Below are 13,306 nucleotides of genomic sequence, written 5' to 3'. Positions count from 1 at the left end.
TTTTAAATAAAGAAAGCATGTTGAGATACAGAAAGCTATAGGGTAAAAGATATCTTGTGGAAATTCTACCAAACATATACAAAGAATACATTGCTACTGTTACTGAAACCGTTCCAGAGCACAGTGAAGGGGGGGTGAATTTCCAAATGCTTTTTATAAACCAAGATTAATATTAATTCCAATTCCAATTAATATTAATTCCAATTATAACCAGTACAAAAATATAATGAATTAGTACAAGCATAATTCAGCAACACATTGAAACACTAACACATAATAATCAAGCAGAGTTTTTTCAGGAATGCAAAGATGATTCAATATGAGAAATCTAATATAATTCAAAATAAGTGAGGAGAAAATAGTGTCATAATGTAGGGAAAGTGTCCAAAAATGTTCATGCTTGAAAAAAAGGCATTTTCTTAACACCATAAGCTATAATTACTACAATTCAAAAACCAGAATCCCACGTCATAAACACTGGAAATATTCCCTTTTAAATTAGGAATAAGAAAAAGATGTCTACTATCAGGACTATTTTCTGACATTTTTTTGAGTTTATTAGGCAATATAGAAAAAAGATAGAAATTAAAGATATACAAAGTACACGAGACAAATTAAAACTGTTATTTGCAGATGATATATGACTATTTACTTAGAAAGCCCAGCAGAATCAAGTGAAAATGTACTGTATATAAGGGGAATTCAGTAAGCTCTCTACATAGAAAAGAATTCAATGATAATGGCAACAAAAAAGATAAAATTCTCCTTAGGAGATAACCTAATAAGAAATTAACCAGAATTTTATTTTATTTATTTATTTATTTAAGATTTATTTATGAGAGAGAGAGAGAAAGAGGCAGACACAGGCAGAGGGAGAAGTAGGCTCCTCGCAGGGAGCCCAATGCAGGACTTGATCCTGGATCCTGGGATCAGGCCCTGAGCCAAAGGCAGATGCCCAACTGCTGAGCCACCCACGCATCCCTGGACCAGAATTTTAAAGAAGAGCTGAAAATACCATTGAGACATAAAAGAATAATTACACAAATGGAAAGTCATACTATGTTTTTGGATTAAAAAAATCCAACATCACAAATCTGACACCAATTTTCTCTATGTTAACTGGTCAAGTTAATATGATCCTAATATAAGTAACAAAAGGGTTTTTTATTTTCAAGCTCAGAACAAGTGAATTATAAAATTAATATAAATTTAGAAATATATACCCAACTAGGAAAAACATGAAAAAAAAAAGTCATGTGGAGGGGACAGAGAAACTTTCCATTTAAAATAGCAAAGCAGGGAAAAAAATAAATAAATAAATAAAAAATAAAATAATAAAATAAAATAGCAAAGCAGGGAATCCCTGGGTGGCTTAGGGATTTAGTGCCTGCCTTTGGCCCACGGCGTGATCCTGGAGTCCCGGGATCAAGTCCCACATCAGGCTCCCTGCATGGAGCCTGTTTCTCCCTCTGCCTGTGTCTCTGCCTCTCTCTCTCTGTGTCTTTCATGAACAAATGAATGAATGAATGAATGAATGAATGAAAGAAAGAAAGAAAGAAAAGGAAGGAAAGGAAAGAAAGGAAGAAAGAAAGGAAGAAAGAAAGAAACTGAATAAAATAGCAAAGCATTTAAAAACTGTAACTTAAAACAGTGAGATACTGGCCCCAGAACAAATAGGTGAATCTCAAAGTAGAAGAAAATTCAGGAATATACCCAAATATGGGATTTAATATCCAGTAAGTGTAATTTTAAATCAGTGGAGAAAAAAATGAATTTTTCAATAAAGAGTGCTGGGACAATTCGGTAGGCACCTGGAGAACATGAAGTTGGTTCCACTCTTCCTAACACCAAAATAAATTCTAACCAAATCATTAATATTAACTCTAAGAATTTATACTGTATCTTGAGGCAGACTTTAAATGTATAACAAAGTCCCCTGAAGCCATACATAAAGACTGAAAAATGGGATTACATAAAAATAAAAAAAGTTTGTATGTGTATGTGAATGCAGTATGTGTGCATTCTAGAATTTACAATTGTAACTTCAACATTTTATAAGCATCCTTTTATTGTTAGAACGCTGAAAACAAAGTTTAAAAAATAAAAAATACAAGATCAAAAGACATTATACTGTTCTTACATAGTCACATCAACGTATATCTATCATTTTTAAAGGTATGTTATAAACTGGGGGCCTAGTTTTGCATATAGTAATGTACTGTGATCCTTTTCTCATACTTTTAAAACAAAAGAGAATAATAATAATAATGTTTGTAAGGAATGCTGATAAACTGATCAAACTGGGTTAACTGATACACAGGGATACATTATACTTCTCTTTTAAATGCTTGAAATTTTTCAGATTAAAAAAATCAGGGCATCTGGCTGGCTCAGTGGGTAGATAATGAGACTCTTATCTCGGGGTTGTAAATTCAAGCCCCACGTGCGTAGAGAGTACTTGAAAATAAAATCTTATGCCCTCCCCCCCAACCAAAATCAACCAAAAAAAAGCATGCAAGAAGAAAAACTCACAAAAAGTAGTTAAAAGACAAACCAAGAAAAAATATATGCAACTCGTTCATGGACATATGATACACAGAGTTCCTCTAAACCTCTAGGAAAAAGATTAACAACACAAATGAAAAATGGGTAAAGAATATAGAGTCATTTCACTGAGAAAGGAATACAAATGGCTCCTAAGCATATGAAAGACATTCAACCTTACTCATAGTAAGAGAAATTAAAAGCATTCTGGGATACCATCTTCCACCTGTCAGATATACAGGGATACACTGCCTCTGTTGTCTGTTCTTCAACTGTCCCTGAGAATATAGATTCTAAATCAACTTTTCCGAAAATAAGTTAATTAACTTTTCCACAATGTAGCTACATAGTGAGATAAATTATTATGCATACTGGGAACAAAAACAAGTAGGTGCTAAAAAACCGTTAACATAGTGGCTGGTGATCAAATCTACATAGTATCTTCAGGTATCTCTGAGGTAGTGATGACTAGCTACTGATGACAAAGAAGTTTGTGTTTGGCAAAGAAATGTCTCAGAAAGAGACCAAAAAAATAATGCTGGGGCATGAAGAAGTATGGTGCATTCAAGAAACTGAAAGATGGGGGCACCTGGGTGGCTCAACGGTTGAACTTCTGCCTTCGGCTCAGGTCATGATCCCGGGGTCCTGGAATTAAGTCCTACATCAGGCTCCCTGTAGGGAGTCTCCCCCCTTCTCCCTCTGCTATGTCTTTGCCCCCTCTCTTTGTCTCATAAATAAATAAAATCTTAAAAAAAAAAAAAAAGAAAAGGAAAGATTATCAATTCAATATGGTTAGAGAGTGAGGGACAAAGTAAGATCAGAGACAGAAACAGGTTCTGGTTTTCTTCCTCAGAGCAAGGGATAGCTTTAAGCACTGTGGTAACAGTGGTGGTGATACTACTATTACTATTTTACACAATAGGAAACTCATTCACGGAGAGAACATTATCTTTACTCAGGTCCCACAGCTGTTCAAGGGTATAGCCAGGATCCAGATCTACAGGACACTTTTTTTTTTTTTAAGATTTTATTTATTTATTTATTTATTCACAAGAGACACAGATTGAGAGAGGTAGAGACATAGGCAGAGACACAGGCAGAGGGAGAAGCAGGCTCTATGTAGGGAGCCCGACATGGGACTTAATCCCAGGACTCCAGGATCACACCCTGGGCCAAAGGCAGGCTCTAAACTGCTGAGCCACACAGGGACCCCCTACAGGACACTTTTGGCCTTGTTCTCAGCTAATAACAGAACTGGGGATGGATTTTCTGATTAATGTCCATCAATTTTCATTTAGAACTGGTTGCAAGTGATAATCCAAAACTGGTTTTAGATGGATTATTTATGGTTAAAAGTATTGGAACTATCTTTATATAAAGAGTCTTAAGAAACAAAAATGGACCTCTTATAATATAGCCATCTTATTTGCTTGATGATTTTCTCTTACCTCAGAGGTGTAATTTTGACAATCATCTCCTGATGTGAGTGAAGTTTTCTTGGCAGGAGGAACATGGTCACTTTCATCGAGTGTACAGTGAAATCTCTTCCTAGATGTAAGATCCAAATTAGCAGGAGGAGGCTTTTCAGAACCATCTTTTCCAGAATCAGACAAACACATGGCATCTTGACCAAATGAAGTTACTGGAAAATTCATACTGCATAGAAAATGCATACATATGAAATCAGCAAATTAGAATCTACTTAATGAGGTTAAAGGCTGAGCTATTCCAATGAAAACTGCCAAAAAACTTCCAAGTAATTAATATATATGTGGCCAAGGTCACAAAAATGTTAGTTTTCCAATCAATTCATACTTGAAAACTCACAACTTGAATTCCATTAATACTGAATTAAATCCAAGGTATAAAAATAGCATTTTCTTTGTCAAGTTAAACTTTTAATCTAAAATGTCTCTTACAAAAAACAAAACAAAAACAAAAAACACACACTTCAACATCTAATGCTACTTGACAATTAAGTGTCTTAAACCAGTGACTGTCTTAATACATCAATTCTATAGTAAAGAATTTATTTTTTTATATGCAGTATATGTTTTTTTAAAACACATTTTATTTATTTATTCATGAGAGACAGAAAGAGAAAGAGAGAGAGAGATAGAGAGGCAGAGGGAGAAGCAGGCTCCATGCAGAGAGCCCGACATGGGACCCAATCCCAGGTCTCCAGGATCATGCCCTGGGCCAAAGGCAGGTGCTAAACCGCTGAGCCACCCAGGCTGCCCTATAGTAAAGAATTTAAAAAGCCCAGGATCCCTGGGTGGCTCAGTGGTTTAGCGCTGCCTTCAGCCCAACTGCTAAATTTTTTTAGCTTTCAAAATATTTAAGATACCAAACAAGTTTCATACAAAACTATTATATTATACGTTTAAATGGCAGCTTTATCAGGTACAAAATCAACAATTTCTTCTCTAACTTATAACTATTAAGTAAGATCTTCAGGACAATTACAATAATGCTTGTGAATGGCTTATTCAGTCAATACTATTCAATTCATAAAGTAATGAATTCTTTCCTCCTAGTAAAAACAGTTTAACTCCCAGGTAATATCTGGAAGTGTACATCACTATATTGTACACTGGGAATTAATACTGCACTGTATGTTAAATGGAATTTAAATAAAAAATAAAATAGTTTAGCTCAATCATTACCTCAAGTCACTCCTTCCTTCTGTATTCACGGATTTGATCAATATAGGTGCTGGCAGTAAAGGGTTTGGCATTAACTGTGCAGTGGTATCATTAAAGTCTTCTACAGCATTGGTTGGAATTTCCACCAGAGTTAAAATGAACGCTTGTTCATCCTCACCATCTTGATGTACGTTAGCAACTAGATTCACTATCAAAGTTTAAAAGTTAGTAATGAAAAGATGAACTATAAAAATCATTAATTTGTTTATTTATTACATTTCTAAAAAGTCTCACTATAACTTACCCCCACAAATAAAAAATAAATTACACCCACAAAAATAAAAAGTAATTTAATAAAGGATAAGATGGTTAACCATAGAGAGGATTTGCAATTCTGAATAACAATTTTTTTTTTGTTTGTAAGACTGTCATAGACTAAAAAATTATTTTGTTTTTCATAGTCAAATGGGGTATGGGAGTAAAAGCCAAACTATTCGCTTCTGTGATCTTTATCAAAGCAAATTATCATACCTGTTAAGTCTTGAGAACTGATTACATTCTCTTGTTGTATTTCCGGCATAGTTGGCGTACCCTAAAAAAATTAAAATGCAGGAATGAGGCAGACCAAATTCTAGTTGTTTTTTTGTTTTTGTTTTTCCAAATTCTAGTTTTAAAAAGTCTTCCAGACAACTGGATATAGTAAGAACTGTTTCAAAACTCAGCAACTCTTTAACCATATACAATTTTCCAAGTGTTTTGAAACTTTTTAGTTGTACCAGTAACTTCTGATTCATTTAAAGGTTTTTTAAAATTTATCTCTTTGAGAGCAAGAGGGAGAGAGGGAGGGAAGAGAGAGAGAGAAAGAGAGAGAGAGAGAACATGCAAAATGCAGGGGGGAGGGGCAGAGGGAAATGGAGAAGCTGACTCTCCTTTGAGCAGGGAGCCTGATGCAGGGCTTGATCCCAGGACCCTGAAATCATGACCCAAGCAGAAGGCAGACACTTAACCAAATAAGCCACCCAGGCACCTCACTTTTGATTCATTTAAATAAACATATATATATGCATAAAGGGATTACAACTAAATTGTTGAATATGTGAATTTTATGAAATTTTTTTCAAAGTAACAAGAAAGGGAGATTCAAACTCCTCAACCTTCCCTCTATCCCCAGCACAGCAGCTCTTGTACTATCAGTAGGTGAGACCAGAATGGAAGCAAACTGTCTCTCCTTGCCTCCAGCATTGCTCCTTCCGATCTGTTATCCACAAAATTGCAAACACTGTATTCTCTAAGATGCAATTCTTTTTTTTTTTTTTAAGATTTTATTTATTTATTCATGAGAGACACAGGGAGAGAGAGAGGCAGAGACACAGGCAGAGGGAGAAGCAGGCTCCATGCAGGGAGCCTGATGTGGGACTTGAGGAGTCTCCAGGATCATGCCCTGGGCTGAAGGCAGTAGTAAACCGCTGAGCCACCAGAACTGCCCTAAAATGCAATTCTTTTTTTTTTTTTTTTTGCAATTCTTATTATAATTTTCCACTGCTTGAATCTTCAAACTTTCATTTTGTAACCAACAAAGTCAGTAACTGATTCCGGCAAGCATCATCAATGGATACTAAAAGTACTAGGTATAAGATTGTAGAGTCTCAAATTACTTACTAACACAGTGCATAAAACATGCTGTTATTGGAAGAAATCTGGCAGGCCCAGGCTTGCCAGTCAACATCACCAAAAATGGGACAAACTGACATTTACATGCCTATTGAGGTAATACAAAAGGAAGAACACATCAACTAAATAGTAATTGTGCCAAAAATGTTCAATCTGAATCTAATACTGAGGAATAACCACAAAAATCCAGATTGTGAATTACCCTGGAATGTCAAGTTCACAAAAGAAGGTAAAGGGCAGGAAGAACTACTCAAGATGAAAAGAGAATAAGGAGGACTACTAAGAACAATGTGAGCTGAGTGAAATAAGTCAATCGGAGAAGGACAAACAGTGTATGTTCTCATTCATTTGGGGAATATAAATAATAGTGAAAAGGAATATAAAGGAAGGGAAAAGAAATGTTGGGAAATATCAGGAAGGGAGACAGAATATAAAGACTCCTAACTCGGGGAAACGAACTAGGGGTGGTGGAAGGGGAGGAGGGCGGGTGTTGTAGGGGAATGGGTGACGGGCACTGAGGTGGACATTTGACGGGATGAGCACTGGGTGTTTTTCTGTATGTTGGTAAATTGAACACCAATAAAAATTAATTAAAAAAAAAAAAAAATAAGGGGATCCCTGGGTGGCGCAGCAGTTTAGCGCCTGCCTTTGGCCCAGAGTGTGATCCTGGAGACCCGGGATCGAATCCCACGTTGGGCTCCCGGTGCATGGAGCCTGCTTCTCCCTCTGCCTGTGTCTCTGCCTCTCTTTCTCTCTCTGTATCTCTGAAGAATAAATAAATAAAATCTTTAAAAAAAAAAAAATAAATAAGAACAATGTGAGAGCCTTGACTGAAACTATGTTATTACATATTATTTTTAAATCCTTGTTAGATAGTATGGTAATACTGAATGTGACAACAGTACTATCATTTCTCTGTAAGAAACATCCTTGTTGATATAAGATATAAGCTGGAGTATGTATAGGTAAAGGCTCATGTCTGCAACTTCCAAATGGTTCAGTTTCTTACAAGTATGTATCTATATAAATGGAGAGCAAGACAGAGTAAGCAAATGAAGTAAAATGTTAATAATTAACAAACCTAAGTAAAGGGCATATGAGAATTCTTTTATTTTTAAAAGATTTTTATTTATTTATTCATGAGAGACACACAGAGAGGCAGAGACAGGGGCAGAGGGAGAAGCAGGCTCCCTGCAGGGAGCCCAATGCTCTGGGATCACGCCCTGAGCCACCCAGGATTCCCATATATGGGAATTCTATATAAGAACTCTGCAACTTTTCTATGAGTTTGAAATTATTTCAAAATAAAAAAGTTAAAATAAACAACTTGGGGGTCAGGGAAAATCCCTTAACTCTGGATATAGCCCAAACTCTTGTAGCAAGTCCTAAACATTCCGTTTATCGTCTGCTCCCAGGCTACCCAGCTCACTCATCTCGAACTACTTCATATATATCCTACTCGTAACTATTTATAGTCCCTGATATGAAATGATGTTTCTTACATATTTTTTACATATGTTCCTCTCATTTTTCCTGGCTAATTCATACCTGTTCTTCTAGATCAAGGATTCTTTCAGTCCTGGCTGCTCATCAGAATAACCTGAGTAACTTTAACAGCAACAAAAAGCAAATGCCTACACCCTACTTCCAGAGACTGATTTTACTGGATTGGGTTGAGGACCACTCCTTTACAGTCTTAAGCAACTTGCCTTCATAGCACCTATTCATTTAGCAACCATTCATTTACTAATCTGTTTTCCCACAACTCTGCCTCCCCACTACCTTACACAGTATTGAACATGTAGTAGTAACATCTCAAAATAATACCTGCAACATGACTGTATTTCTCAGATTCAGTGGCCAGCAAGCAGGAGGTAAATACTCTGTACAAACACTTCCTTTTTCATAACTTTCACTGGCTATTTTATCTAGGTTCCAAAGACTAAAGACACACTCAATAAAAGTTCAGTCACAATACATTCTTGCAAGGCAAAACTATAGGAAAAGAAAACAGATCCATGATTGCCAAGCAGTGGGGGTGGCAAGGGAATGTGTGACTTAAAAAGGGCCCTGGGGCATTTGAGGGATGATGGAACTGTTAATGTGTTGCTTACATGACCATATATGTTTGTCACAACTTGTAGAAGTACACACTAAAAAGGGTGAAGTTTACTGTGTGTGAGTTATACCTTAATTTTTTTTAAATGGAGAATAAACACCCAGCCACCCCATGTTATATTTGATATTCTTTTACCTCTGACACATGAAATGTAAGCATACTGTCTCCATCAGAGTCCTCTCTCTGGGGCTCTTTGATAGAACTCTCAGTGAGACCCATATCTGAACCAAGAGTATGGGGCCTTGTCTCAGGGGAAACAATTGGAGCAACTGACAATATCTGAACCTTTTGAGATTCCTCTTCTTGATCATCATTTCTGAAAAAGAAATTAATATATATTCGACTTTCAGAGTATGTATTACAGTTCTGTATTGAAATCAAGTGGACAACTACAGCATAATGTTTAGAGCTAAGTGAGTCAAAGATTTAATGCTGTTCAAATTTCTAAAATATTTTTAATGCAACAGAACCCCCTTTTTCCAATCAAATTCTTACAGATGTAGCTAATGACTATAGTTGAAACAAAATCCCAGAACCTCTTTTACCTTTCAGTTAAATTTGCTTCCTGAGAAACAGTAGTCTCTTCAATACCATGTTCACATGCCAATTTATTCTGCTCCTTATTTTCCGCTGCTGTAAGTGATCCAAGGCTTTTATCTTGTAATTCCGTCGCTTCAGAAACATTTTTCTCAGGTTCTTAAACAAAAAAACACACTTAAGATGTAGTCTAAAGTAATACAGCTAAAACCTCAATATAAGAAATAAGTTCTCTATTCAAAGACAGATCACTATACAGTGGCTCTTCCAAATTTCTCTTAATCCAAAAATCAAGCTTATCCACATGGAAGAAGAGTGGTACTGGCCAATGAGATTGTTGAAGCAGATGATTAATGAATCCTACACTGCACGTTTCACTGGTGGCTGCCACAACAATTTTATGTCCACTCTATGGTGACAGTAATGTAATTACAAATCCACATACAAAACAAGTTTAGAGGAGGGTACACATGAGGTCTGGCTAGTTCTACCTTGGGCAAAGTGTTGGGGAGGGAATTATTTTGCAAAGAATGCCCCAAAAAGAAGAAAAAAGATTTCTACATAAAAGAGTTACTTTCAACTTGCTATTAAAATATCAACAGCAATTATCACAATACTGTATCAAATAACACTAAAATTTGTATGAAACCACAAAGACTCTAAAGAGTCAAAGTAATCTTGAAAAAGAAAAAGTTAAGTATGACAGTCACAGATTTCAAGATATCCTACAAAGCTATAGTAATTAAAACAGTATTATAAAGACACAAAAGTAGATCAATGAAAAAAAAAAGAGTCCAGAAGTAAACCCACAGCTATATGGCCAATTAATCTAGGACAAAGGAAGCAAGAATATACAATGGGGAAAAGACAGTCTCTTCAGTAAATAAATGGTGGTGGGAAAACTGGAAAGCTACATGCCAAAGAATGAAACTGGACCACCTTCTAACTCTGCACACAAAAAGTAAACTCAAATGGACTAGAGATCTAAATGGGAGATGAAACCATAAAAATCCTAGGAAAAAACCACAGGCAATAATTTCTCTTACATCAGCTATAGCAACATTTATCTAGATATGTCTCCAGAAGTAAGGGAAACAAAAGCAAAAATAAACTACTGGGACAACATCAAAATAAAAAGCTTTACGGAAAAGGAAATCATTCACAAAATGAAAAGTCAACTACTGAATAGAAATGTGCTCTGGGTTTTTTCATTTGCTTTGTTTTTTCTTTAAGACAAATTTTTCTGTGTCCAAAAAAAAAAAAAAAAAAAAAAAAAGAAATGTGCAAATGGCATATCTGATAAGGGGTTCATATACAACATATATAAAGAACTTACACAACTCAACAGCAAAAACAAAACATTTTCATTAAAAAATGGGCACAGATGGGGCACCTGGGTGGCTCAGTTGGTTAAATGTCTGACTCTTTATCTCAGCTCAGGTCTTGATCTCAGGGTCATGAGTTCAAGCACTGCACTGGGCTCCATGCTAGGAGTGGAGGCTAGTTTTTAAAAAAAAAAAAAAAAAGGGGGGGGGGCAGCCCCGGTGGCGCAGCGGTTTAGCACCCTGCAGCCCAGGGCGTGATCCTGGAGACCCGGGATCAAGTCCCACGTCGGGCTCTCTGTATTATGCCTGCTTCTCCCTCTGCCTATGTCTCTGCCTCTCTGTCTCTATGAATAAATAAATAAAAAGCTTAAAAAAAAAAAAAGGGAGGGGGGGTGCATAGGATCTGCATAGACATTCTTCCAAAGACATACAGATGGACAGCAGACAAATGAAAAGATGTTCAACATCACTAATCATCAAGGAAACGCAAATCAAAACCACAAGATATCACAACAAGAATGGCTAAATACAAACACACACACACACACACACACACACACACACACAAAATAACAAGTGTGGATAGGGATGTAGAAAAAAAGGCATCTTGTGTACTATTAGTGAGAATGTAAATTGGTGCAGCTGCTGTGGAAAACTGTAAGGCTGTTTCTCTAAAACTTAAAAATACAAATACCATATCATTCAATAAATTCCACTAATAGGTATTTACACAAAGAAACCAAAAACACTAATTCAAAAGATATATGTACCACCCCGACATTTACTGTAGCATTACTTACAATAGCCAAAATATGGAAGCAACCCAAGTGTCCATTAGCACATGAATGGATATGGAAGATGGGATATCTACACACAATGGGAAACAACAGGACTACAAAGCCATTAAAAGGATGAGATTGTGCCATTTGTGACAACAGCTATAGATGGATGGACCTAGAAGGCATTATGTTAAGTGAAGTAAGTCAGAGAAATAAATACCGTATAATTTCACTCATATATGGAATCTTAAAAAAAGCAAGTGAGGAAACAAATGAAGAGCATTATCATATCTACAAATAGAGAACAAACTGGTGGCTTCCAGAGGGGAAGAAGTAGGAGAATAAAGTGGGTGAAAGAGAGTGGAAGATACAGGCTTCCAGTTATAAAATGAATAAGTCATGAGAATAAAAGGCATAGCATAGGGAATAGTCAATGTTATTGTAATAGCATCGTATAGTGAGAAATGGTACCTCTACTTGTGTAAGCATAGCATAACATACAAACTTATTGAATCACTACATTGTACACCTGAAACTAATGTAACCCTGTGTGTCAACCACACTCAAATTAAAAAATACTGAATAAAAATATAAAAGGTAACTTCAGCCTGCACACTGAAATACCCTCTGGGTATTTCTGAACCAAGAGTAAGTAATGAATTAACTAACTGAATCATCAGAGTTCCTGGTTGAAAGGAAATTCCAAAAATCAGGAACCACAAAGTAGGGAAAAGATGATGCTAACTATCCAGATCTTCTACCTACAGGGCTTAAGACAATCTAGATAACTTATTAAGTGCACTGTTTGTCCTGCTCTTACTAGCACACGAAAGATTTGGGCTCTTGGCAGATGGTGGGGGTTGGTATAGGAGTAGGATTCCACATAAACATCACAATACAGTGAGGCTATTAAAAAAAATGAAAGCACTAGGTGATCACACAGAAAGATTTTTAAAATATACTAATCTTTAAATACAGAGTGCTACTATATAAAGAACTCAATTTAAAAAAAAACACCAAAGGCAGCTTGGGTGGCTCAGTGGTTTAGCGCCGCCTTCAGCCCAGGGCGTGATCCTAGAGACCCAGGATCGGGATCGAATCCCACCATCAGGCTCCCTGCATAAAGCCTGCTTCTCAGAACTTCTGCCTGTGTCTCTGCCTCTCTCTCTCTCTGTCTCTCATGAATAAATAAAATCTTAAAAAATAAATAAATAAATAAGCACATGAAAAGATATTCAATATCATTGGCCACAAGGGAAATAGAAATCAAAGCCACAATGAGATACTAGTTTAAGTCCCCTGGCATATCTCATAACAAGTGTCTAGGAGGATATAGAAACTGAAACCGTCACAGAATGTTGGTGAAAAGAGACAACGGTGGGGTACCTGGCTGGCTCTGTTGGTAGACCATGTGACTCTTGATGTGAGTTATAAGTTCAAGCCCCACACTGGGTATAGATTACTTAAAAATAAAACAAAAAAATATTTTTAAAAAGAAAGGAAAAAGAAAACCAAAGGAAATACATAATGTTGCCACTTTCAGGGGTTTTTTTGGTGTGTTTTGTGTTTTAAAACAGTTTATTTATTTGTTCATGAAAACACAGAGAGAGAGAGGCAGAGACACAGGCAGAGGGAGAAGCAGGCTCCATGCAGGGAGCCCGATGCAGAACTCGATCCCAGGACCCT

General features: G+C 36.4%; 1 protein-coding gene across 2 annotated transcripts in view; it reads right to left on the bottom strand.

Annotated features, from left to right (window-relative positions):
* BDP1 (B double prime 1, subunit of RNA polymerase III transcription initiation factor IIIB) overlaps window positions 1-13,306 on the bottom strand; it is an 89,926-nt gene that overhangs the window by 9,495 nt on the left and 67,125 nt on the right. The window contains exons 31-35 of one of the 2 annotated variants that reach the window (XM_041766694.1): window positions 9,525-9,675; window positions 9,115-9,295; window positions 5,721-5,781; window positions 5,211-5,397; window positions 3,993-4,200 (exon numbers count right to left, since the gene is read on the bottom strand). In XM_041766694.1, coding sequence (XP_041622628.1) covers window positions 3,993-4,200; window positions 5,211-5,397; window positions 5,721-5,781; window positions 9,115-9,295; window positions 9,525-9,675 — 788 coding nt within the window. Of the gene's footprint in view, window positions 1-3,992; window positions 4,201-5,210; window positions 5,398-5,720; window positions 5,782-8,049; window positions 8,856-9,114; window positions 9,296-9,524; window positions 9,676-13,306 lie in introns of those variants that run through there. The other variant, XM_041766695.1, reaches the window with a different exon arrangement.

Source organism: Vulpes lagopus, chromosome 8 (genome assembly GCF_018345385.1).
Source record: "Vulpes lagopus strain Blue_001 chromosome 8, ASM1834538v1, whole genome shotgun sequence".
Taxonomy (NCBI): domain Eukaryota; kingdom Metazoa; phylum Chordata; class Mammalia; order Carnivora; family Canidae; genus Vulpes; species Vulpes lagopus.
Note: the sequence above shows the minus strand (reverse complement) of the source record. Positions and strands in the feature narration are given on the sequence as shown.